The following is a 26,364-nucleotide window of genomic DNA, read 5'->3' on the forward strand; positions in this document are numbered from 1 at the left end:
CCACAAATTAATATTCTATCAGTGTCCCAATTAAGAATTGCATCAATTACACAATCAGGATCCACTTTCTGACTGGAACATGTACAGTTTAAACTCCAAAATCTGGAACTGGATCGGTTTAACAGCGATGGTGATGCAGGTGGCGTTGGCGACACCGTTGGAGATGGTGTCTCTGGTTCCTCCAATTCGCCTTCTTCATCCGAAGATGATGAATAAATTTCATCATCCGAAGATGATATATAGACTACTTCAATAGAGTCCGGGGAATCCGCCCTGTTGTCGGTCTTTAACTTCTTAGTTCCCGCAGGAGGCGATGATAATGTCTCCTCGTCGTCGAGTTCGCTAAAAACTAACTTGCGAACGGGAGCCATAGCGTAATACATAAAACGCTCTCCTGAAACTCTGTATTTAAGCGTTTACGTCACAACAAAATGGCGTCCTAACAACAACAAGTTCATACAAGTCTCCCTATCACGTGATCATTAAAAATCATGGAATTTTTTTCCCATGCGTACATAACTATTCAAGGGCAAGCGAGATTCCTAAATACAATAGAAAACTTTTAACGCACACTTGTGTTCTACCTCTCCCCCAAACAATCATAAGCTTTTCTTAGAAATTCCAAAACAAACTTCTGCCTACCTGACTAATCAAGGTCAAACGCAAATCCTGTCCACAATAAAAACTTTTAACGCACACCTGTGTTCTACCTCTCCCCCAAAACAATATAAGCATTTCTTAGAAATTCCAAAAACATGTATTGTTCAAGTATATGGTCAAGGTCAACGCAAATCCTGTCCACAATAAAAACTTTTAACGCACACCTGTGTTCTACCTCTCCCCCAAACAAACATAAGCTTTTCTTAAAAATACCAAAAAACATCTATTGTTCAAGTATATGGTCAATGTTAACGCAAATCCTGTCCACAATACAAATAAAATAAACAATATACGCTTCTCTCATCCCCACCAACCACATTCTTCAACCACTTCTCTGTCAACAATAAATCGTTTAAAAGATTACATATACACACATCTGCGGCATCCATTGTTCCCACCTGCGTACGTAAACCCTCAAGGATAAACCACATTCCTCTTAACAAAAGACCTATTGTCAAACCTACCCTAATTTGCATAACAAAGGACGCGATCTACGTCTATCTCCTACTTAGCTTCATGAACAACGAAATCAACTACAACACTTTCTCTGGTTCCAGATTTCAACATTACGTGGTCAGTTCTGGCCGTATCAGTCCGAAGGGAAATTCAGAAAGATGTAAGTCTATGACTTGGCATCCCCCGCAAAGAGAAGGCCAAAATTTCTCGGCCAGTGGACATGCCGCTACCTCTAGAAAATACTGGCCGCACAAAATACACTACATACTTCACAGCAGTAGGTTGTATTACTCTGGTACTTTATTGTATTAGCAGTATTTTACGGTATATTTTGAAGTTTATGATATGCTAATTATAAAAGAAATGTAAAATAAGTTAAAAAAAGAGTTGTTCTTATTCAAGTACAAACATTTAAATTTAACCAAATGAGGAATATATATATAAAATGACTCTACTGTGCAATATCCAGATCAATGCTGAGAACCATATTTGAGAGTGGGTACAATTTTTCTGAGAAGTTTCAGCTAAAATACTACACATATAAAATCGTATATACATTTGATCTGCTTGGCAAATTCTGTTAATACCTTTTATAATATTGTCAACATTGTTAGTCTGTTCAGACGTTCTGATATGGAGATGTAAGATAGTTTTTATTATTATTATTATTATTATTAGTAGTAGTAGTAGTAGTAGTAGTAGTAGTAGTAGTAGTAGTAGTTTTATTTCTCTTTGGTTTTAGTTCGGAACTGAAACTAATTGAACTGTTTAAATACCTTCGTCTCTTCTTTACTCTCGCGTCCTAATTCGGCTTTGCGTTTTATGTAAAATACACCTGGTTGTTTTTTGCTTTTATACACGATACACAATTGATTGGATATGTATACTTCAAACGCAGAAGAATTAAACCATTGCGGAAATATAAAGAGATGCAGAATTAACAGCCACCATTGAAGTAGGAGCATAAATATTATTATTATTATTATTATTATTATTATTATTATTATTATTATTATTATTATTATTATTAATAATAATAATAATAATAATAATAATAATAATAATAATACGACAAGCCACAATTGATATGTATAATATACAAAAATAACACAGTGAGTGAGGTACGGGGGCAAGGGCGAGTAAATTGTTTTGCAAAGGAATAGGAAGTAGATGGTCCTATTGTTACCATCTTAATAAGACCCATCAAGCTGAGCTGGCGAGGGCCAGCACCCTCATCTCTTTCATCACCTGCGCCTTATGTGGACGGATCTTTCGCATGGGCTCAGGCTCCGCAGCAATGTCCTACTCCATCCTCAGTGAATTGAATGCTGTACTGCAAGTGGAATTGTAGCATATTTCCCTGGAGACCAGTCAAGACTTGTGTCTCTCTATTCTACGAAGAATCAGAGCTGTGCTATCAGCGTTGCCAACATGTACGATAATTATCGAATCATACGATAATTTTGACCCTTGTACGATGTACGATAGCTGTTGTACGATAATAGGAATATATACGATAATTTAACAATTCCCGGTGAGAAGCAAAGATAATTTTGGAGGTATTTGAAAGAAATTCGTTTATTGTGTACAAAATATATGAATTTTGAAACATACGGGTGTGTGACAAAATTACTTAAAACATTACAAAAAATGAGTAACGCCTCGGGAGGGTAAATGACGCAGGTAAATTGATGTTAATCGCTTAGTAATTTAAAACTTTTATGTTACATTGTTAGCTACATTTTACGTCTATCGTACTTTAAAATCATAAAACAAATTCACCTGCTTACACATGTTTATCATTACTAGGTAATAGGTTAATCAGATCATTGCAGTTTAACATACTTTTTGAACACAATTCTGTATGAGATGGAACATACTGTAAGATTGCTTTTAAACCACTTCTAATATTTGTACTTCAGACACGTAATCCCACTGTAATCAAACCGTGGCACCCAGGAAACCGATCGAGAAGGGGGTAGTTACTAGCTACTTAATATAGATAAGTTTTCACAAGTGAACGAAGGAAAATCAGATTTTTTCAATAGACTGGTAAACAATGAAGCATTAATCTTGTTTACTATGCAGCTTCTTAACCCTTTCAGTCACGAATTTTTGTTACATGGTAAAAAAAAAATATAAGCTTGTTATATTAGGTTATTTGGACGTATTAAACATAAAATACACGAAAGTTTTAAATTTTACTTTGTAATTTGCGAAATTCGGACCGTGCAATATATAGGACATCGTGACTACAATTATCTCGGGTAGTCCCATATATAGGACATCGTGACTAGTAGTAACAGTAAAATCTAATATTACAGAATGGTATCAAATGAGAATGAAGTTGATTTGTACCTCATATTATGCTTTTTTTATTCCGTAATGCGTTACAAATATATAATTAAACATAAACTAAAGCAGAAAACTTTATATCATATTAATATTATGAATTAGAAATCCTCTTTATTCCATTACTTTGTATGGAAAGAACTATGCACAGCGCTACCTTGCAGTTGGAACACACAATGTATGTTTTACCTTTGCAACCCTCTCTTTTACATCTTGATTGGCTTTTCTGCTCAATGTACTCTGGAAAATGGTTGAAGCCATCAAAATGAACGTCTTCTATTGGACGAGTAGCGGGTACTCTCTTTGGGTGAACATCCGATATGACTTCTTCGTGCGAGGGCCTACCCCTCTTCCTACAATGCTGTCTTTTAGATAGAATGAAAGCTTCTCCAACATACTGGCGAAAGTGAATGAGATCCATCATCTTCTTTTCTGGGATTTCTAAGTGCATGCCTTCTCTTCGATATTCGAGCCAAGAATTAGTAATGACCATATCCACCGCATACGCAAACAAACGTAATGTCCATTTCCTAGAGCGAATGAAGGAACAGTATAATGCAATTAGAAAATTATATTTGTCCACTCCTCCCATGCTTATGTTATAGCGTTTATCACTTCTGGTCTAGGAACTTCAACATATTGGTCTGTTTTCTTGTCCCATCTTCTGCACGTGTCTTCATTTCCAATTCCAACGAAGTTGGAAGCAAGAACTACACACGAATTATCATACCATTTGGTGAGAACTATTCCATCTGTACTTACAACGTCTTGAGAAAAGCCATGAGTGCGACTTTTCTTTATATCTGAATCTGAATCCAAAAGAGGCTTATGAAATCTATCTAGTTCCAGCTGCATATATTTGAGTTTCTTTGAGCCACTGAAATAACCAATATGAACTAAAGTAGTCATCAGAGAAAAGTTTGCAATTTCTAATTGAGATCCGTTGAGATAGTTGCATCACAATAGCGGGTCCTAATCCAAATTGAGCATATTCTGTCTTTACTTATGTAGTAGAACCTTGGTATATTATGAAATCATTCATCATACCACTTTCACCACACAAAACGAAAACTTTTACACCCCACTTACAAGGTTTGTTACGAATGTATTGTTTCACATTCAGAGTCCCTTTGAACGGAATCATTTGTTCGTCTACGCTCAAATTTTCTTCCATGGCAAGTTCTTTGCATCTTTTCCTGATAGCGTCGTAGATTGGTCTCATCTTCCAGAATCTATCGGTTAAATTTAAATTCTTATTAAAAGTGTCCACAACATGGAAATTATTGCGAAGTTTAAAAAATCGGTTCAGTTTCATGTTATCTGCTATAAGTCCATTCCGAAACCCTGGCTCCCAGTACATTCTAACCCGAGTATGACCTCAGTTTCCCATGACAAGATGTATTCCAATAAAGGTTTTAAAATCATCAATATTCGTGAAACGAAAGTTCGCAACATTTTTTTGTACTGCGTACAAGTTCGTTGCATAAACCATATTTTCAAGAAGATCTGCAGTGAAATATCTTTCAAAAATTTGGGTTGGATTTCTAAACTCCACGATATCATCCGGTGTATTCACAAAAGATTCCATAGGCGGTGTTTCAAATCTGGATCCTTGAATCCAAGTTATATCATTTTTCACGGTGATATCATTTTTATATCAATCCAAGTTATATCAGTTCTTTGTCACAAAAATACTGTTTCTGAAATTCCTTTTCAGTTAGGCACGTATGGATGGTAACACTGTCGCTAACAGATTGGTTACTATTTACGTTCACACAAGCAAGGTAATTATTTGAATGCAAATCGAAACTCGGATCATTGTCTCGAACAGGATTTGATTCCAATTCTTCGAATAAAGGCGGCAACTCACTGTCGTCCAATAGCAATTCAGATTCTTCTTCTGGAGAATCATGTCTAAAATCCTGGAGCTCGTCACCTTTTTCGTCACATAAATCTAAATCTGATACATTGCCATTTTCGATCAAAGACAGAATCTCATCACAACTGAGTTTCTTTCTGTTCGCTCTAGCTCCTGGTTCACCTTTTCCACAACACCTGATGTATTCTTCATCCATTTTTAAACAAGCGAAGATAAAACGCGTCAAACGTGTAGCATGAAGCTTAGCAAACTGCATACACAATGCTTTATTCACGTGTGAATCATTTTCTGATTCCGAACCGATCAAGGTATTAACAGTCACATTGTCCTATATCTAGCACGATTTTTTAAAAGCACGTTGAATGAAACCTTTAGAGTATAAAGTTCTCAAAACTAATTAATTGATATATTTTGTATCTAATTTATCAGGAAAAAAATAAAATTGCGAATTTTCTTTTGTTTTAAAGCTTTCGATCTGTTTTTAGGTGAACACCTCTTCAACTTCATTGTTTAATGAAACCCGCCTTCTAAATATTCATGACAAAAATTACAATTTTGTATAATTGTTGTCGGAACTTCTCGATACTAAAACAAAGATCTTTTAAATATACAACGGGATAAAAAAAATAGCATGTGAAACGAAAATATAAAAGAATAAAGAAGGTTTAAATCCACTGTCCTATTTATAGGACGAGGTGACTGAAAGGGTTAAATAACATTTAAACTGTAAACGTTCGTGTTGCTTTTGTCTCAATAATAATAATAATAATAATAATAATAATAATAATAATAATAATAATAATAATAATAATAATAATAATAATAATAATAATAGCTTGATATTGAGACCGGAAACAAAGGGTACGATAATTTTAGGACAAAAGCGATAATTTTAATTGCAACGTACGATATCTTCTGATCAGGTTGGCAACGCTGCTGTGCTGTAAGCTAACAGTGGGTGATATCAATAAAAATAAGTAACTACTCCTGAGAAGTCCTGCTCGAGAATCGGAGTAACTACGCCTGGAGTAATCTCCTCCCTCAATTTCGTATCAATAAAACAAGCCACTACTCAGGTCTAGTCTGCTCCAGATTTATGAACGTTTACTCGCGCTTCCTCTGCACGTAGCACTGAGTCGTATCAATAAAAGAAGTGATTACTAATTTCTCCCATTCATCGCGCAGTCATTTCGTTGTTTTTAACCTATGGCGTAGTATCTTAAAAGCCATGAAACGGGCAAGTAGCAACGATAGCTTCAACCAAAGTGCATTTGTGGATATTTTAAAAGAGTTTCCAGTGGTTCTTTCAAAGTCACAGCTACCAGATAGTAATCGAAGGAAAGCCGAAACTTTGAAGGTAATTACAGTGAAATGCAACGAAATATCAAATACATATACGACTGAGACACAAATTCAAAAGAGAATCTTTAATATTCGAGCGAGAATAAAACAAAAATAAAAAAGAAGAAAAAATAAAAACAAGGAAAGAAGAAAGTAATACTGAAACCATGGGAATGAACCTATTTGAGCTGATGGATGTTGATTGGAATCCAGCAATATCAAGATTAACACGACAAGCACATATCACGTGTTGTCCAAGGTCTTTGTAGATTGTTTGGCTTTAAGAACGAAATCAGACACTTGGCTCCTTTGTTTTCTTTTTTAAAAAAGTCCAGCCACCCACGTCATAAATCACGTCCATCTGATTGCATTTTCCACATCATACGTGTCCCCTTTCGCCTTGACATAAACAAAATACATTCTCATGTATACACCCTTTCTATCAACGTTGAGTTGAGTTGATTATTAGTTTAACGTCCTTTTCAGTAGCGTGCCTATATGAGACAGAACCCACTGATTAACGTGGAATCCAAACCACATGAGCTCCTGCCGGGAATCGAACGCGGGTCTCCTATGCCAAAGGCATGTATGCTAACCGCTTAGCCACGAAATAGCTCTTCCTATGAACGTATTACTCTCCAAAATACTAGGTTTCTTTAATGCCACTTGTATATAGTCAAGTGCTCCAATAGCACCCGGAAATGTATATTGTTCTTGCCACTCTGCCTTTGCTGTTTGTATATTACGCACACTTCCGGAAACAATCCATTTTCAGGTAGTCATAGACAGTACTTTGAGCCACACCAGAATCCCCTGACATTCCGACCTGGAATCCCGGATCACTCACGTAACGCAAGAAAACCAAGGGCACCGATTTCTCTGTAAATTTGGGGGGAGAGGGCATTCAGATGCAGAAGGTATATATATCGGGATTTTAAGACAAATTGCACTCTGATTATGCCAAATATTGTATATTCATAAATACAATAGGGAGCCACATGAGCTTTGGGGGGTCCGGGCCCCCACAGGATCGGCGCCCTTGAAGAAAACCCGCATCTTTTCATCATTACGTAGTCCACCACCCCGAATTTCGGTTGATTCTCCTTAAAAAATGTTGTGCTAATCACTACATTTTCTTTCATAAACTTATAATGCTTTTTGTAATCTCCATTTCCAACATTTCTATGCAGTTTATAAATTTTTCTACGTAGTAAAACAATCATATACTCTGCCATATTTCGCACGGAGTCACCTATTTAGCTTGCTCCACAAATTTGGAGTAGCATCACAGAGGAGTCTTTGATTTTTATTGATATCAAACGCGTAGTAGTTACTCGGCTCGAGAATAGAGGTGTGGTTACTTCAAAAGGGCGGGGCTTCTTCGAGGTCAGCCGAGACGACTAGTGCTCAGTTCTCTTTTTATTGATACCAATGCGAGTAACTACTTCAAAATTGGGCGTAATAAGTAACTTCTCCGTTTTATTGATATCACCCAGTGTTGTGCCTCCCGTAATGATGTGGTAAGTTGCATTTTTGTCGTCACCATCATTTTGATAATCATCTGTAGCTCATCTGGAATGAGAAAAAGTACCCCCAGGACTTGATTTCCACAACTTTTGGCAGGATGCATTTTATGAAATACCAAAATATGAAAGTAGTTGTAAATGCTGTTGTAGTACCGGTACATAAACGTTGTACACAAGCAACGGTAAATAGATAAATTTTTAGGATACCGTACGTCACTGCTAGGCTATCGTGAGCTGTAGAGCTTAATTTGATATTTTACATTATATTAAAAACCGGAAATAGTATATGCTTTGTGGTCACATGGAAGTTAATCAGTAAGCTATAATGCCAATTAATTAGAAAAATAAATCAATAAGAAAAGAAATTAATTCATAATAATCAAAATATTGACGTAATTAAAACCAAGCACTCATTAGCACGTTAGAATTTTATACTAGAGAATAACAATGTCAACTTTTGGCGAATATCATGTCTATTATTAACAGGATGGAATAAATATAAACAATTTCATATGCATAAATATTAATATAAATTAACAATAAAACATAACAATGAAAGTTGGAATGTGCAGTAGTTTTCATTCGAGGCTAAATCGTGAGTTATGTAAACTCTAAAATCTGAATATGAACACGAATTACGAGGGAGAGAAATGTCAAGGCCTTTGTCAAATTCCTCGTAAATATGGTGTCATCGCTTTAAGACATGCTCATTACGACCCAAAGTACATCGCTTCAACAACCGGTCACGACCGTTCGTTTGAGCTTGAGTATATTCTGGGTCGTGAGATCGATATTGCTGCCTTGCGTATCTACGGGCGACGGCGCTGATGCTGAGCGACAGTGTGAAGTGAACGTTCAACGTCGTCTGCTGCTGTGCTCGCTTTTTCCGTGTAAACGAAGGATATCTGCAGTGAATTGAGCGAAAGCTTTCTTCGAAGTTTGCAGAGGTTTTTCCCCAGGAATTTTCCCTTGCACGGCTCAATTACAATTAATCAGCCAGCGCTGTTTTGAGTGAAAGGCAACAGTCAACAGGTGGTTTTGTGACTTTCTGACACTACACAACAAGAGCTTGGTCAAAACATGAGTGCAATAGACGAAATATTAACTTACAACAAAAGTGAAGAAGAAGATTATTACAAAATTCTAGGCTGTGATGAAAGTGCTACTGTAAGTGATTTTAACATTAATCAAAACTTTCACTTATTCATTACACAATATGTGATCTAGTTTTTACGTTTCCCACAGTGCTGTTATGATGTGTTATTTCATTGTTATCTGTTGTTGACATACACCTCCATATGGTAAATTATTTCAAGATGTTAATTATTAATATAGTGCAAGGAACGTTATTGATTGTCACTTGCATTGAAAATCGACTTAGATAATTGGAAATTATGTGACGTATAATCCATATGAAATTGCCAAAGAGCGTAACATCGTTTCGTAATGAAAGTAATGCGCAATATGGTGTTTTCTTTTTCATTTAGAAACTACAGTCGAAAATAGAATCCTTTCTGAATGACACCTAATGAAAATAATAATAATAATAATAATAATAAAAGATAAATGGTTAGAACCAAATATTACAATGATTAGGAAAATGTTTATATTATCGTAGGAAGTCAATTACAGCAACTATTTTATAAAGTATTTTAAATTAATACAAGGGAAATTAAATGTTTAACCAACATTGATTCTAGGCACCATGGTAACAATAAGAGGAGCAATCATCTTTGGGGCAGAGAACGAACCTAGCCCGTGACGAATATCGTGTGATTGGATCCCTGAAAAGCGGGAATGGTTAATACCACTTCCATTCGTACGGTTCCGGGTTCAATTTCCGGTGTAATACCATGATCCTGATCATACCTTAAGTATAAATGGAAAATCTTTTCTCAAATACTTCACTATAGGTTAAAATTGAGCGCAATTAAAAATTCTAATTGTTTACATTTTAAACTTTTTTTTTTAATTTAACGTCTCACGTTTTGCATCGAGGCTAAGGGAGACGGTGATGATTTTAATGGAATGATTAAAGTGGGAGGAAACAGGAGAGACCCGAAAAAACCCACACACACGATGGTTTTGCATCACACTTGGCGGGAGTATTTTAAAGGTGTATTTTGTTATTATTATTATTATCTTGGGGTTGCCCAAAACTGCACTAAATTTAATAGAGATGCAAGGGCTCGAAAAAAAAGTTTTTTTTTGAAAAAAAAAACAGTTTTTTCTGCTTCGCTTTTTTGCTTCGGAAATTTTGGGCTTTTTTGAAAATTTTGCTTTAAACTGATAAAGCAGACTTTGTTTCGCTTTTCTACAACAAAAAATTCATTTAATTAGTGGTTGATGCAGATAATAATATGAAATTTCGAAAATAAACCATCAATTTCAAAAAGATTTTTTAAAATTCTTAACATATTTACATTATGAATTCCAAAGGATTAACCAATATATGTAATAATATTTTAACCTCTTATATACAATAGTACTTTTAAAAAATGATACACAAATAACTAGCAAAATTGTATGTAGTATTTTTACTTCAAAATATCACGCACTCTCTTTTTGAAGCAAAATAAAGAAAAACATGAGAGAAATCTGCACATCAAGAGCTTCGTTTCGGGTGGTTCTGTACATTCTTGAATTTTTTCAGTTAAGATTTCACTTTCATATACATTGTATGAATATTTCGAACAAATTTTTCACTGATTGATCACACGTAATAATCTGTAACCACCTATCAGGTGCTTCGGATCTGCAAAATCGGTAAAGCTCCAAATTCTGTAATGCACTGACTGTTCCTTAAGCTTGTTCAGAATCGGGAAAGTATCGAATTTGCTGTTCATGGATCATGTACGTAATAGACGGTTCACCTGAGCATATGGTTTCCTAGGCTGTAGAATATATAACCACCATCACGGTTTACCCAGTCCTAAAAGTTTCTGAATTTTTAAGAAGAAAATTCAACATATCGTTACGAAACTTTTTTTTTTTTTTTACAAAAAAGAAAAACTATGGAATACATTTAAAAAGAGTGGAAGAATCAATCACTGTTCCAATTCACAAGAAAGACGACAAAATTGATTGTAATAATTATCGAGACATTTCTCTTAATATTTTATTAGCAAGATTGACCCCATGCGCAGATGAAATTATTGGAGATTATCAGTGTGGATTTAGTCGAAATCAACCAGATATTTACCATTTGACAAATACTCGAAAAGAAATGGGAATATATGACCCAGTACATCAAATGTTTATTGATTTTAGTAAGGCTTACAACTCGGTTAGGAGGGAAACATTGTACAACATTGTTACAGAATTTGAATACCGAAAAAGATAGATTTATTGAGTGTTTAAATGAATTCCAGAGTAAAGTCCAAGTAGAAGAATGCGAGCTTCCACGTCGAGATTGGCCTGAAACAAGGATATACGTTATCGCCGTTATTATTCAGCTTTGTTCCGAAGTATGCTATAAGAAAAATCAAAGATAGGAACCAGGGCCTAGAGTTGAATGGTATTCACCAGGTTATGGTGTAAATCTGATAGGAGAACAATTGAAAGAAATGCAGAGTCCTTATTAAATGCTTGCAGGGACATGAGTAAATGCAGAGAAGTCCAAATACAAGGAAGTTCACAAGGATCGTAATACGGCAAATTATGAGTGCGTTAAAATATCAATTAATACTTTCGACACAGTGGATACTTTCAAATATTTTGGATAAGTATTACCAGACCAAAATCATACCCACAAAGAAATTAAATGTCGACAGAAATCAGGAAATTCTTGTTATTATTCAGTTCAAAATATTTTGTTATTGCTAATTCTGTCAAGGAATTTATAGCTTAAAATATATAAGATGATAATCGTGCCTGTTATGCTTTATGGTTGTGAAATATGGTCGCTTACGCTGAGGGAAGAACGCAGACTGAAATTATTTGAGAATAAAATTCTGAGACTAATATTTGTACCCAAATGGAACGGGAATGGGGAATGGCGGAAACTTCATAAGAAGGAACCACATAATTTATGCGGTTTAGCAAACATCGTTAGAGTCATCAAGTCTAGGAGGCTCAGGTGGGCAGGTCATGTAGCCAGAATGGAAGAAAGTAGGAACGCTTTCAAAGTTTTAACTGGAAATGCAATCGGTAAACGTCCATTAGGAAAACCTAGGCCCAGATGGGAGGACAATATTAAGATGGATCTAGCAGAAATAGGAAACAGAGTAGAAACTGGATTGAATTTGATAAGGACAGAAGTCAATGGAGAGCTTTTGTGGCTATAGAGAAGAGAGAGAGAGAGAGAATACATGTAAGTTAAGCACAACTGCACAAGAAACATGAGCGAGTGGTTAGCTTTCGCCTTCTATCGTGAAGTCCGGGATTCAACCCCGCATTTTGACAAAAGTTTTTCTTAATTCCATCTGTGAATGTAGAGATAGTGAGTGCGTGTACTGTGAGTTCTGCCTGACTTCCTTTCTAATCGTTTTTAAATCTTTGTTATTACTAATTACCAGCAGTGATGGATTTGTGAAAAGGATTAGGGTGGAGATGTCTTTCGGATTGAAGCCTCTACCCCGAAATTACGGAATTTCTAAAACAAACTAAATATTAGTTTTGCCTTTACTCATAAACTTCAAGCTGTCCTCAAATAAAATATTAGGACTTTTTTTTTTTTTTTAGCAAAACTAAGCATTAATAAGAAAAACCCCTCCCAAATATTTTTCTAAATCCGATACTGATTATTTCTATCAAATGGTATTCAAGGTTGCGTCCGGAAAATTATTGTTAAATCATTGTACAGCTACAGTATAACGAAAATGTGGAAGTACGCTCTTGAAAAACTTATGCTCTGATGGATATATTGAAAAACATTAGTTTAATTATGTGATAGAAGCTAGAGTACTAAGCTCTAAGAAGTGAAATACGGATGACTAAAAAGAAATGATCTAGAGAAGAAAAAATGTCGATAATTCAGAAGTTAAAATAAAGTTAAATAGCTTCTAAAATTACCCTCAAATACTATGTACTTTATGTTTACTTTAATTCATAAATCATGCGCTCCATCAATCATGATGGTGAATTCCAGAGCGAAATATGGCACTTAGGTCATGGAGTCTTATTTAACTTTAGAGTATACTGTAAGAAAGCTATTTAAACAGAAAAATCATGAAAATGAAAAAAGCCAAAATTCTCGTTTTTTCCCCAAAAAACCGGCTTTTTATGTGCAAAAAACCATCGATTCAAAAAAAGGCGGCTTTTTTGCATCTCTAAAATTTAATATCATATTTATCATTCAAAACTTTTTACTCACTATAATAATTTTTAATTGGCAAATTACCTGCATTGGTCAATCCCCGATAGTACATTTGTTAAGTGTGACTGTTTATTATTAGGAATATTGACCTCATATTTTCAGTCATATTAATGCCTGCTTAACTACACAGTCTGTTGAGGACGGAATCAAACTTTTCGTTCTTTGATGTTTTGATTTCTGTAAAATCAAGAAGCCCAGTTCGCTCAAATATGCAGTTGAAAATGAATTATCTTGGCGACTGACTGTGTTAACAAACAAGAATTTTTAAAATTCCACTAGTAGCGTCTGAACTTAGGACTGTTTCGACAATCTCTCCGCATGAGAGCATTAACAGCGTTTCAGCTATTGTGTACTGTTTATCACCTTTATAATGAGTTCTGTTATCTTAAGTTGTACGTCCTACCCTTTGCCCTTTAGGCGAAAGGAGACGGATTATTAATGTTTGTTAATGATTATAAGAATAATTCGCTGAGTAAACGTGTGGGAGAAACCCCATGGACACAAAGTAGTCTGCTACAAATTCACGTAGTCGGAGATGGATCCAAGGACCTCTTACCCGAGAAGTGAATGCTTTGCGACTGGGCAACCGCGTTCTCTCGTGGGTTTCTTGTAATTAGCTTCCTGTGTACACTTTTTTTCTTTCTAAACACGTACTGTACTTTTTTTTCCCTTGAACCGTCTAAAATACTGTGCAGAGGATGAGATACTGCACAAACACATGAAACAGTAACAAAAATAATAATAATAATAATAATCTAAACTTGATAATTAATTTTTTACAACATGTAAAAGTTCGTATCACACCTTTCATATTGCCAGGGCAGACCAGTTGAGGAACACTTCCCAACAACCATATGTTATTTATTTTCCTTCAGTAAATGTTCAACCATTTTTTAAATTGCATATCAATCCCGAAGTTGTTTCCCGCAGATGCATAGTTAATGTTCATTCTGTTTAATAGGAAGGTCCTGGATCAGAATCCAACTACCGGGCATCCTGAATGGAAGTTTTACGAGAATTTCCCTGTCATATATATTAGATACTTTAAGTATGTAGGTCGTGGTAAATTTCTTTCGTATCTGCCACTGTTGTTTTCAGTGTAAAATAGACTTCCATCTGAATCTAACTTCATTATAAATAAACCTATTTTCTGTACAAGATATAACAATGTTTTGACAGAATTATAAAAAGTCACCCATAAGGTTCATAAATCCTACAGAACTCTCTCGTGATTGCGTACGCGGCTTTGACGTGGGAGACCCGGGTTCAATTCCTGATAGGAACTTATGTAGTCCGGAACCCACTTAAGCTATAAGTCCACGTCTCATATAACCTAGCTGCTGAAGAGGACGCTGAAATCATTTCTGATTCTAATAAATTCTACAGGAAAGATGTAAGGTCAAACTTTGAGGATACGCTTAATAAATAACTCTGTAAGTCACCATGGTGCGTTTTTTTAAATTTATTTTTCAAACAAAAAATCAAACGAAATCCTGACTTAAACATTCCATTATTTTCTGCTTAAACTATAAATAAAAGTACGATAGATTAATAGAACTGGTAAAGTCACAGATAAAGATACTCTCTTATATGTGATAGTCCAATGAAGTCGTCTGGTTGCTCCTTACTTCGTTGACTTCTGCACATACAGAAGGTGGTTTGGCATTTTAAGTACCTAGTACTGGGTGAACTTCTGATCCACATCGGAACGAGAATACACCTGTCCCTGTATTACGCGATTAATTAGTTCCCAGAAATTATCGCACAACAGAAGAAAATGCGTGAAATGAGTCAGGGTTCAGTCTTCATTTAGTGTTCAAGTTTCTCACTGCTTTTTTTATTTGTTTATTTATTTTTATTTTATTTTATTTTTTTCGTGTCTGAATCGCGTTCTACCGAAGACACTGCAAGTGAGATCACGTATAGAGGGATATCTATGAAACGATAATAAATCCAGCTTTCACCGTGAGTTGAAGCCTGGCTGTACGGTTGGTAGGTAGACACCGTATTACCTGCATCATTGTGCTATAGAAAGACAGGAAGGAAACTATCTACCTGTTCACCCGGTGATATTGTCCATCTTAGAATAATATGGCTTGAATTCAACCATCGATCTTTCGCAGGTGGCGTTGGTTTGTAATAAAAAATTTCCGAAACCGCAGTGCCTATAGAATTACTACTTCAAGCATTTAAAATTGCAGATTGGTAACTAAAATAATTATAGGTTTATCGTGTTTAAGGTGGATCACTAGATGTTCTCGGTGCTATGCTAAACTCTGCTTGAATAGTGCGGCATTGCCAGATAGTGTTGAGTGTTTACTGATGCCAGATAGTAAAGGGTGTAATCATGGAATTCTGCTTAGATACTTACTGGAGAACTTAGTCTTCGACCCTTACCGCGATTCCGCTTCTCGAACTGCAACGCTAGAACCCAGGAATTTTCTTATTGTGAGTATTACAGTAAACGTACAAATTTGGCAACAACGCATTATGGCGTTCTGCGCAAGTTTCGTGTCAAAATCTATTTCCTTAAATGTAAATTAATATTTAGATAAAATATAAAACATAACACGAAAAACGGTCAAACAATATATCTATTTCGTGATAAGATTGTTACCTTAAAATAGTTTACACATACAAATAAACATTTCATAAAACTGAGCACTTCTAGTTACTGATTTTCCCTTAGTTACTTTAGTTACTGATTTTCCTGTTTGATTTGAAAAATTATAATTTTCTATAATTGAAATTGACATTGTCAAGTGAAATATTCAGCATTTTTTTTTTAAGGTAATTAATGGTTTATTTTTATAGTTTTCTATGAATAAAAAGGAACAGTTGTAAAAATGTCAGGGAATTCTTTTCCACAAGAGCTACAAAAGGCGAAACTGTATTTGGAAAATGCGACAAAACGCAAAATATGAAAAACGAAACGCAAAATTTTCAAATTCTTAGTGCGAAAAACTCCTGCCCCTACTTATAGTGAAAATAAATATTTGTCCAGTTTTGAGCCCACCCAATTCGGCGTTGCCCCTTTCCACTTAGTTACGCCACTGTGTGTGATAGTGTCTTCAAAATAGAATTAAGAAACAAGACTTTGCGAACGTGTATCGCAGGTAGTAATACGGATATTGATGTGAGATAACAGAAATTTCTACGTAATTCTACCGTTCACAATCTTGAAAGGAAAACAAATGCGATACCGTCTTTGTGGTGAATAAATATTTAATGAAGACGTGAGCTTATTGTTTGACTATAACTTAGGAGATCTCAACCGATTTTAGTGAGAAAGAAATTTTGCAGCTTTCAATTTGAGTCAAGTCTGTAAAGACAGCCATATTCTAAATAAGTGACTAACACTCCGTAATTAGAGATGAATCTTTTATAAAAGATGACAAGGACAAGAGGCTCTGAATTTTATGCAATCTGTAAGGAACCCTAATAGCTTCATAGCCTTTGAAGTTCAAGATTTATTGTGTTCAGAAGATGTGAGCTTGTCAAGCTTGTCATCCAAAACAACACCAAAGTTTTTCTACGAGTACACGCACTTGCTGGGTATCGTATGTAATGTAACACGGACCCTAGCTGTTTTTCACCTTCTTTCTCATTGCTGTAAGTTCTTGATTATCCCATTGTAAATAGCATTGCAGCCTGTGTGTACAAGTCTTGTTAAAGAATTACATATAGGGATACTCTCAGGGATGGAATGACGTCCCCTTAGTAAAACTGCTAGAAAGAAAATGAAAAATCATTAGAAGCAAATGAAGGTGTGGGTACAGATGGATTTTTTCGCTTTTTTTTCTTTCTTTGTTTCATGCCCTTTTAGAATATAATTCTGTAGATCAGAAGGTTTTTTTTTTGTTGTTGTTGTTTTGTTTTGTTTTGTTTTGAGCACATTGTAATTAAATCGCACAAGTAAGTGCTACCAAGCACCGTAATAAAGCTCGTTGGCCGGATAAAAATAGACGACGGAACAAATTTGGCCCACGGATTGTAGTTTGCTAACTCCTGCTGTAGATGTTCATGTTCAGGTCTCATATAAGTAGTACTTTTTTTTTTTTTTTTTTTAAGTACTCATATATTAAATAATGTTTCAGATATTGTATTCCAGTAATTGGTGATATTGATTTAATTTGGTTGTTATTTGCTTTGTATCAAACGCTGGCGCATTAGTCGATCAACCACGAAAGTTTATTTGCTCTCCCCCCCCCCTCACTCCTTCTGGGCTTGTGTTAACATAACGAACGTAGCCTGATCGGATTGTGTCTCTTAATAACCATCCAAGTTCTAGGATTGATTTTCCACTCCCGGATATTGTACATAACGCGGTTCTAATTAGTTCACACAAACGTCTGCCCTATGCAAAATCGTGTTATTCTACGTTTATTTACCATAGGCGTAAATTGATAAGTTTTTTATTTTTTATTTTTTTATTCATTTATTTTATTAAAGAACGAAATATATAACAACCTACACTATTACTCTCAACTTCCAGTTCCCCAACATTGATTTCAACAGACGATGGAAATCCACAATGCTGTAATATAACAAAATGTAAATACATTTGTAGGTTACAATAAGATACAGGGTTGGCAAAAACCATGGTTTTTATTGAAAAAAAAAAAAACAGGTTCTTTTGGTTTAAATAATTTACTTTATGTATTTATATTAGATATGAATAGAAATTAGTTTGTTTCGCCTTGGTGTTATTATGCAACAACAAGGTTATGCTGGAAGGGGTCACATAAGCTTAAAGCGAAATCCAAATCGCTTGTCGGCTTCATCCAAGAAAAATTGTCAATTTCGACACGAAACCGGGACTAATTGGTCACAAATGCGATTGCCGACTCACTCACGAAGGACTCCTGATAAAAATACGTTGTACTGATCTTTACATAGGCCTAGTTGTTAATATAATTGCCAAGAGTCATTTCAGAAGGACAAAAAGATAAACAGTTAAACAAGTAAAGACATTATACAATTATATATAAATCGGGAAACTCCCGCCTTAGCCATTGGGAAAATCCTGTTATTACTTTAAATGTATTTGTATATAAAATTTTAAGGTTAACGTATCATAATCACTACGCTAAATCTGAAGTATTAAATTACAAATTTGGTATGTAGATATCATTCAATAAAATTAAAACAAAGTCAAATCCAAGCTGATATTGGAAGCTGCGTAGGCAGTTGATAAATTTTGCCAATTTCTATCAATATATTTAAGCAACGTTGGCTTCTTTATAAAACAACAGGCATTCAGGCAAGTAGAAATATATAATTTGGTTTCGTTTCGTATGTTTAGGCTTAACATCCTTATGAAATACCAAGGTTTTCACGGAGAAGACTTTCGCTTAAAGGGACACCTCGAATCGCTACTTAGTTTACACTTGAAAGATGGATTGTGGTTCGACCGAGAATTCAGCACGGGACCCCTTGATTAAAAGGTGAAAAGTACATAAATGTAATGCAGATGGTTTCATATGTGGAGACGTCACCATGAAGTACACACGATTTAAAGCATTTTTCGTTCTTTTTTTGTTTGGTTTAAACCAGTTGTTTATTTTTATTTTTTATTTATTTACTTATTTATTTATTTTTATTTTATTTTATTTTATTTTTATTTTATTTTATTTTATTTTTTATTTTTTATTTTTTTTTTTTTTGAAAAAACCAGCTGGTTTAAACCAAGGTTTAAACCAGCCAACCCTGATAAGGTATAATTGAAAAAGGGAGAAAGAAAAGAAAAATGGAGATGAAAATAACCAACGGAAATTGGGTGATCGAATTTCCTACATTATATTCGGTAATAATTATTTAAAGGGAAATCAGTGCCGTACAGATGTCCAACATATTATTTGATGATAAAATTATTTGAAGAGAAATGAGACAAAAGATTACTTAGGATAATAAATAAGTTTAAAACTGAAAGTATATTAATAAACTAAATAATACAAATAATACTTTTAAACGAACAAAAGTTATAAAAAAGCAATTATATATATATATAAATGAAAGTAACTATGTTTGTGACTTCGTACGTCTTGAACCACCCGACCGATCTCAATCAAATGCTCAACATAGCTGAACTTCGGGCCTGGAATAGTTTTCATCACTTCACTTTGACGGTGCAACTTAGGGGAGGAGAGAGGGAGATATTTAAAAATGACCAATATTAGTGTCGAATCCATAGTTTTCGGGGTCGCTGAGACGAACAGTGACACTTCCAATGCAGTTTAAATCCAAATTCAACCCTTTATGTCCAAAATGAAACTTACTCTCCCCGTGCGAAGAACGGGCATTCTGCTAGTACATATATATAGTGCTAGAGCGTTCACCTCTGGTGCTTGGGGTCCTTGGTTTGATCCCAGCTCTAGTGGACAAACACGAGAGTTGGCAAAAAACATGGTTTTTATTGAGAAAAAACCAAAAAACCAGGTTTTTTGGTTTAAACCGAGCTTTTTTGGTTTAAATAATTTGCTCTATGTATTTATAACACATATGGACAGAAATAAGTTTGTTTCGCCTTGAAGTTATTAAGCAACAACCGGGTTATGCTAGAAGAGGTCACATAAGCTTAAAGCGGAATCCAAACCGCTTCTCGGCTTACATCCGAGAGAAATTGTCCTCCATTTGAACTCGAAACCGGGAGTAATTGGCCACAAATGCGATACGTCTGCCGACCCACTCACAAAGGACTCTTGATAAAAAATATGTTATACTGATCTTTACATACTTGTTAATATAATCGTCAAGTGTCATTTCAGAAGGACATAAAGATAAACAGTTGCACGAGTGAAACCATTATACAGAATTGCATAATGACAATTTCAAAATACTGCAGAGTACAGAAGAACTAATTTTGTCCAACTTAGTTCCCTACGACTTTTATTAGTCCAAGTTAAAGAAATACAAGGGCTTAATTTGCATACCCGTAAGAAAAGTGAATTATATAAGAGATCTTATATAATCTTGGTGCCAAAAAGAGATCTCATAGCCTTGGTACCGAAAAGAGACACTAAACCCCATTCTAACCATACCAAGACCGACTGAGGTAATGTAATGACTTCTGTGAATCAGTAGGAGATAAATGATGGCTGGTAAGAGTGAGTGGTACACTCTACCTTTTACACTGTAAAAGTTAGCCTCGGATAATGGGGAGGCCTAAGTTGAAGTTCACTATAGGTGCAACATCACAGTCAATCCATCTGTTTTGTCGTTGTCTACTGAGTTTACTGATGACTTCTTTGTAAAACTTGGGGGAAGGGGAAGGAGGCAGGTTGATACCTAGGATGTTGTCCTAGCTGCGGCAGAAACTATCTACAATATGAGTAAATAATAATTATTTTTCTCACCAGAGTATGCATTTCTTTATTAAAAATAAATTATTTGGTAAGTTTCCATAACGTAACGTTATCTTCCTCAGATATTAATATGAGTAGGTAGGAAATCGCCTCATCGAAAAAAATAGATGCCATACATATTAACCCTCGGGGATACGTGCATATATTTCTCGTAGAAATGTGGTTTTCCGTCCCCATATTCTAGCATTAGTTTGTTCACTCTGCCCGAAACGTTAGAAGATGGCTTTATCACCGAATACTATTTATTGATTGTCATTCCGTTAGAGTTTGCATATTCTTGTAGAGAGAAAGTTCCTTTTTTTTTTTTTTTTTTTTTTAATGAATGCAACAATTGTATTCAGTGATACCCAACTTTGAAGGTGGATGATTATGTGGCTTTCGCGCGAAAGTTGCACAGACACACTTCACGGCTTTAACACGTGCAGGTGGACAGCCAGATCACTTCCGGTTACAGATGCGACCTCTTTCCGTTAAATTCCTAGTACAACTTACAAATTATTTACTCACTAAGTGAACCTTATCGAACAAATTAGTTGACTATAGTAACAGACTGGCTGACGAAAAGCGTAGACACAAAACGCACTGTTTTCCATTTGCAACCAATTTTTGTCTCATATCGTTTCAAGCAGCGAACTGTATGAGTACACAACCGTTTTACCGGCCACTGAGAGTCTCTCTTTCCGTTGTTACCTCTTCAAACCAGGGTTGGCAAAAACCATGTTTAAAAAAATGGGGGAGCGGGAGTTAAATAATTTGCTCTGTATTTGTATTATATATGGACAGAAATAAGTTTGTTTCGCCTTGGTGTTGTTATGCAACAACGGGTTTATGCTGAAATGAGTCAATAAGCTTAAAGCGGAATACAAACCGCTTCTCGTCTTACGTCCCAGAAAATTGTTCTCCTTTTGGACTTGGAACTGCAGAATGAAGTTCCACTCACTTCACTCGAACACCAATAGTATATTCGCTTATTCGGAAACCAGAACTGTGCCGTTTCATTATGAACTTGAATGATCCGGTCTGTAAATTTCTTAAATCGGGAAATTCCCGCCTTAGCCACCGGCAAAATCTCGTTATTGTTTTGCATGTAAAATTTTACGGTAAACGTATCATAATCAGTACGCTAAAACTGAGGTATTCAATTACAAATTTAGTATGTAGATATCATTCAATAAAATTAAACTGTTGGAAGCTACGTAAACAGTCGATAAATTTTGCCAATTTCTATCAATATATTTAAGCACCCTGGCTTCTTTATAAAACAACAGGCATTCAGGCAAGCAGAAATATAAAATTTGGTTTCGTTTCGTATGTTTAGGCTTATCAAAGAGAAGACTTTCGCGTAAAGTGACATGCGAACCGCTACTTGGTTTACACATGAAAAAAGTGTTGTGATTCGACCGAGAATTGAACATGGCACGCCTTGATTAAAAGGTGAAAAGGAGATAAAACTAATGCAGATGGTTTGATATGTGGAAAGTCACCGTGCAGTTCACATGAATTAAAGAATTTTTCGTTTGTTTTCTTAACCAGTTATTATTATTATTATTATTATTATTATTATTATTATTATTATTATTATTATTATTATCTAACAGCTGGTTTAAACCAACCAACCTTGCTGCAAACGTTAAAGGTACGTTCAAATATCGAAAAAATGAAATGAAATATTTAAATTTTACGTCCCACTGTTATGTTAGGCTAAACGAGACGATGATGATGAGAAATGAATGAAATGGTGGAATGAAGAAAGTGGGAGGAAACCGGAGAACCCCGAAAACGCACACAGTGTTTGTCCACCACAAAGCTCACTCGGCGCCAGCTGGGATCGAACCAAGGACCGTATGCAACAGAGGTGAACGCTCTACCACTGAGCCACCGCGGCCCGTTAAAATATCGAGTAATACTTTCGACTAAATGAACACTTTCAAATATCTAGAATCAACATTTACAGACCAAAACCATGTCCACAAAGAAATTAAATGTTGACTGAAAACAGGGAATTTGTGCTATTATTTAGTCCAAACTCGTTAATGTTCTGAAATTCTGTTGAAGAATATTAAGCTTTAAATATACGAAATGATAATTATGCTTGTTTCGCTGTATGGTTACGAAACATGGTCGCTTATTGTGAGGGAGGAACGCATACTGAAAATATTTGAGAATACAATCCTGTGGTAAATATTCGCACCCAATTGAGAATGGCGGAAACTTCATAACGAGGAACTGTGTAATTTATATAGTTTACGTAACATTCTTAAGGCAATTAAGTCTCCGAGGCCCAGGTGGCAGGCCATGTAGCCAGAATGGAAGAAAGCAGAAACGCTTTCTAAAATTTAACTGGAAATCTAATCGGAAAAAGACCATTAGGATACCTAGTCGTAGATGGGAGGACAGTATAAAATTGACCTCGCAGAAATAGGAATAGAAAGTAGCAACTGGTATCATTTGGCTAAGGAGCTTTTGTGAATACTGCATTTAACCTTCCATAGACCATAGAGATAGTTGCTTACCACCTTATGCATTTTAGCATCGCAGTTCTAACCGCTAAGATCGTTAATAATAACTATGTACAGTATATATTGAATATGAGTTCCAGTTTCCTAGTTATTTTTTGGACAAATGGAACACCAATCCAAATTTTCGAGTAGTTCCATATGGCAGTGGTTGTATTCTTGTGTTGTTGATTGTTAAGAGTACATTGTAAGATGAATCCCCTCTCAACAACCAATTCTTTAAACCAACCACCCTCATCAAGATAGATTTCTATTCGAAAAGAACTATAATTACATGCGAGTAATGTATTTTATCCTGCTTTATGCCGATCATTCCTCCTTTCGACTGGTAACCACCTGCTTTTATCAGAAAATATTACATTTACTTTATTTAAGACGATCACTTTACTACAAATATGTGTTTCGCCAGATAAGGTAGTTGAAATATTAACAAACAGTATTCAAGTAATGCTAATAACATAGGCTCATGAGAGAGGATAGGTGAACTCTGGTAAACCCTGGGTGGTCAGAAATATTTGGTGCATCTTTAGGTTTATGGAAGAAGCATGAATTCATGTGGCTTCGAAGCTTCCGATACAGTACTTGTAATCAAAAGATAACCACCAATTTTGTTTTCGACAGGAAAGTTTGTTTCTGGTGGAAAGGGATGCTTCAGCGGAAGAAACTAGATGCATTGAAGAAATACCCAGAAGCTAATTGACGTAGTCTTATAAATAGAACTTGTTGTAGTAACCATATTTTTCTCAAATACGTAAAATAAAGAAATATATATATTCAATTTACGTATTGTTTCAGTTCTGGCATGGTTATTGCGTGTATTCTGTGAGTTTATCAACAGCTTAAAAGTAATTGTCCTGCCGCTGTGTTTTTGATTCTTTACGAAGCAAGAATTTTAGAGCTTGTCTATTTCAGGTGTACACTCAGAAAATATGCGAAACGTACTTCAGCCCCACCCCCGCCATCCTCTGACTGAAGAAACCCTCCCTCTGCTTAGGGAGAAGAAGTGAATAACCTCAGCTGTGTTGTCAATTTATCATTCAGGCGTTCGGTCTTGACAAGTGAAGATCGTAGGCTGCTTAGAATGGCTAACAAGACAGAATACAGCGAAGTTCGTGAAATAATTCATTATGACAACGCTTTCGCATTCAAGAATTGAAAGATCTCGGCCACAGCAACTTGTCCCTTCTCTGTCGAGAGAGGTACGGGGAAACACACATCGACAGCAGCGCCAGAAGTGGTACACTGGAAATAGAAGGTCTCTACACTAAGGTCTGGACAACTCACATCAATGAGATTACTTCATTATTCTATGTTGCAGTATAAGTACCATGATACAACAGTAGAAAAGTGAGTGTACAATTGTAATAATGGCCTCCTTCCATTATCACTACTTGTATGATATCATTCTCCATTTACCGCCTTTAATATCAAATTCTTGTGGGTGAGGATAGAAAGAAACAGACCAGAAAGTGCGATCGACTTTACAGTTGAATTGCAGACCCACTTATTTAAGTTTTGTTACCTGATTTGGAAATCTTTTATAGTATCCACTTCGAGAAAACCAACCCTAGAGACGACCAATTTTTTGAGTGGTAGCGTTAAGGAGACGTCACTGTACTTCAGAATAGTGTACTAAATTCTAACAAGAGTTTTCTCTATCTATTTTTTCGGTGTAGAAACATAAATGCTGTATTAAATTTTGTATAACAAAGCATTGTAATCAGAAGAAAGAGAAAAAGGTAAAAATACATTCATTAACCTAATCCAGTAATTAGGGCCGCGGTGGCTCAGTGGTAGAGCGTTCATCTTTGGGGCTTGGGGTCCCGGGTTCGATCCCAGCCCCCGCCAAGTGAACTTTGTGGTGGACAAACACCGTGTGCGTGGGTTTTCTCGGGGTTCTCCCGTTTCCTCGCACTTTCTTCATTCCACCATTTCATTCATTCCTCATCATCACCGTCTCCTTTAGCCTCACCGGCATAACCGTGAGACGTAAAACTCAAAGATTTCATTTTTTTCACAATCCAGCAATTAATCTTTTTTTTTTTTTTTTTTTTTTAATATTTTAGTTTAACTTCGTACGATGTTTAAAGTAAGCTGTTGTATTTTCTTACTGAATTTCTCATATTTGCATGTTGTTGCTTTTGTGTCCAGCCAATTATGGTTAAAATCTAAACATATATATTAGTTGAAGAAATAATACAGAGAAAATACATACTGGAAGAAGCACATAGTGAGGGTTGTGAAATACAAAAGGAAAGCCAGGTGAATCAAACATTTCGGTTTTACTGAGACACACTATGTTTTCGCTAGATCTCGTGAGCATTTTTTCCGGTTTAATAACCGGTAAATGCTCCGGTTATTAAAAAGAATCACTTTGCTTAAAAATCGTAAATAGTTTTTCAGGCAAAACTTAATTAGCGGTAGTACAATTCCCTATCGGTAGCGATATGAAACTACATGAATTTATTTGTAGTTCCGTTTCCGGTTTATAGTTTTCGCACGTGTCACGTAGTCTTGATATTAACACGTCCTTTGTGGTTCCATGCTTATTATTCTGTAATTTATTTTATTACGTACGAGATGAAAATCCGAAGAAAAAAAATATATATATATTTTCAGTAATGGTCTACACTCAGAATTTCCTTTTATACGAGGAAATGACCTCGGAGGAACAAATGGAATGCACGATTTCCTATGCGGTGCCTTGAGGTCGTTCGGACATTAGTGACCACGAAGAAGTACCAAGTTGTACGTGCAACTTATACTTTTATCTAACTCTATCCGTCACGACTCTGGAACTCACTAAAGGAATAGTTAACACTTCTGACCAGAGTATATACACTTACTTATTAAAACTAAAGTACAGTGTAACAGTTTCAAAAGTTAGCGTTATCTTCATCAGACACTAACTGAAGATAACGAAGATATATATCTTTCAGTTAGTGTCTGATGA

The 26,364-nt window shown here is 35.4% G+C and overlaps 1 protein-coding gene across 1 annotated transcript in view; it reads left to right on the forward strand.

Moving 5' to 3' along the window:
- The first annotated feature begins 8,804 nt into the window (after positions 1–8,804).
- The window catches only part of jdp (DnaJ domain-containing protein), a 65,183-nt gene continuing 47,623 nt past the window's right edge, over positions 8,805–26,364 (forward strand). Inside the window, exon 1 of the mRNA XM_081729524.1 lies at positions 8,805–9,381. Coding sequence (XP_081585650.1) covers positions 9,295–9,381 — 87 coding nt within the window. The 5' untranslated portion in view covers positions 8,805–9,294. The remainder of the gene's footprint in view (positions 9,382–26,364) is intronic.

This window comes from Thermobia domestica, chromosome 10 (assembly GCF_964235325.1).
Source record: "Thermobia domestica chromosome 10, izTheDome1.hap1.1, whole genome shotgun sequence".
Lineage (NCBI taxonomy): Eukaryota > Metazoa > Arthropoda > Insecta > Zygentoma > Lepismatidae > Thermobia > Thermobia domestica.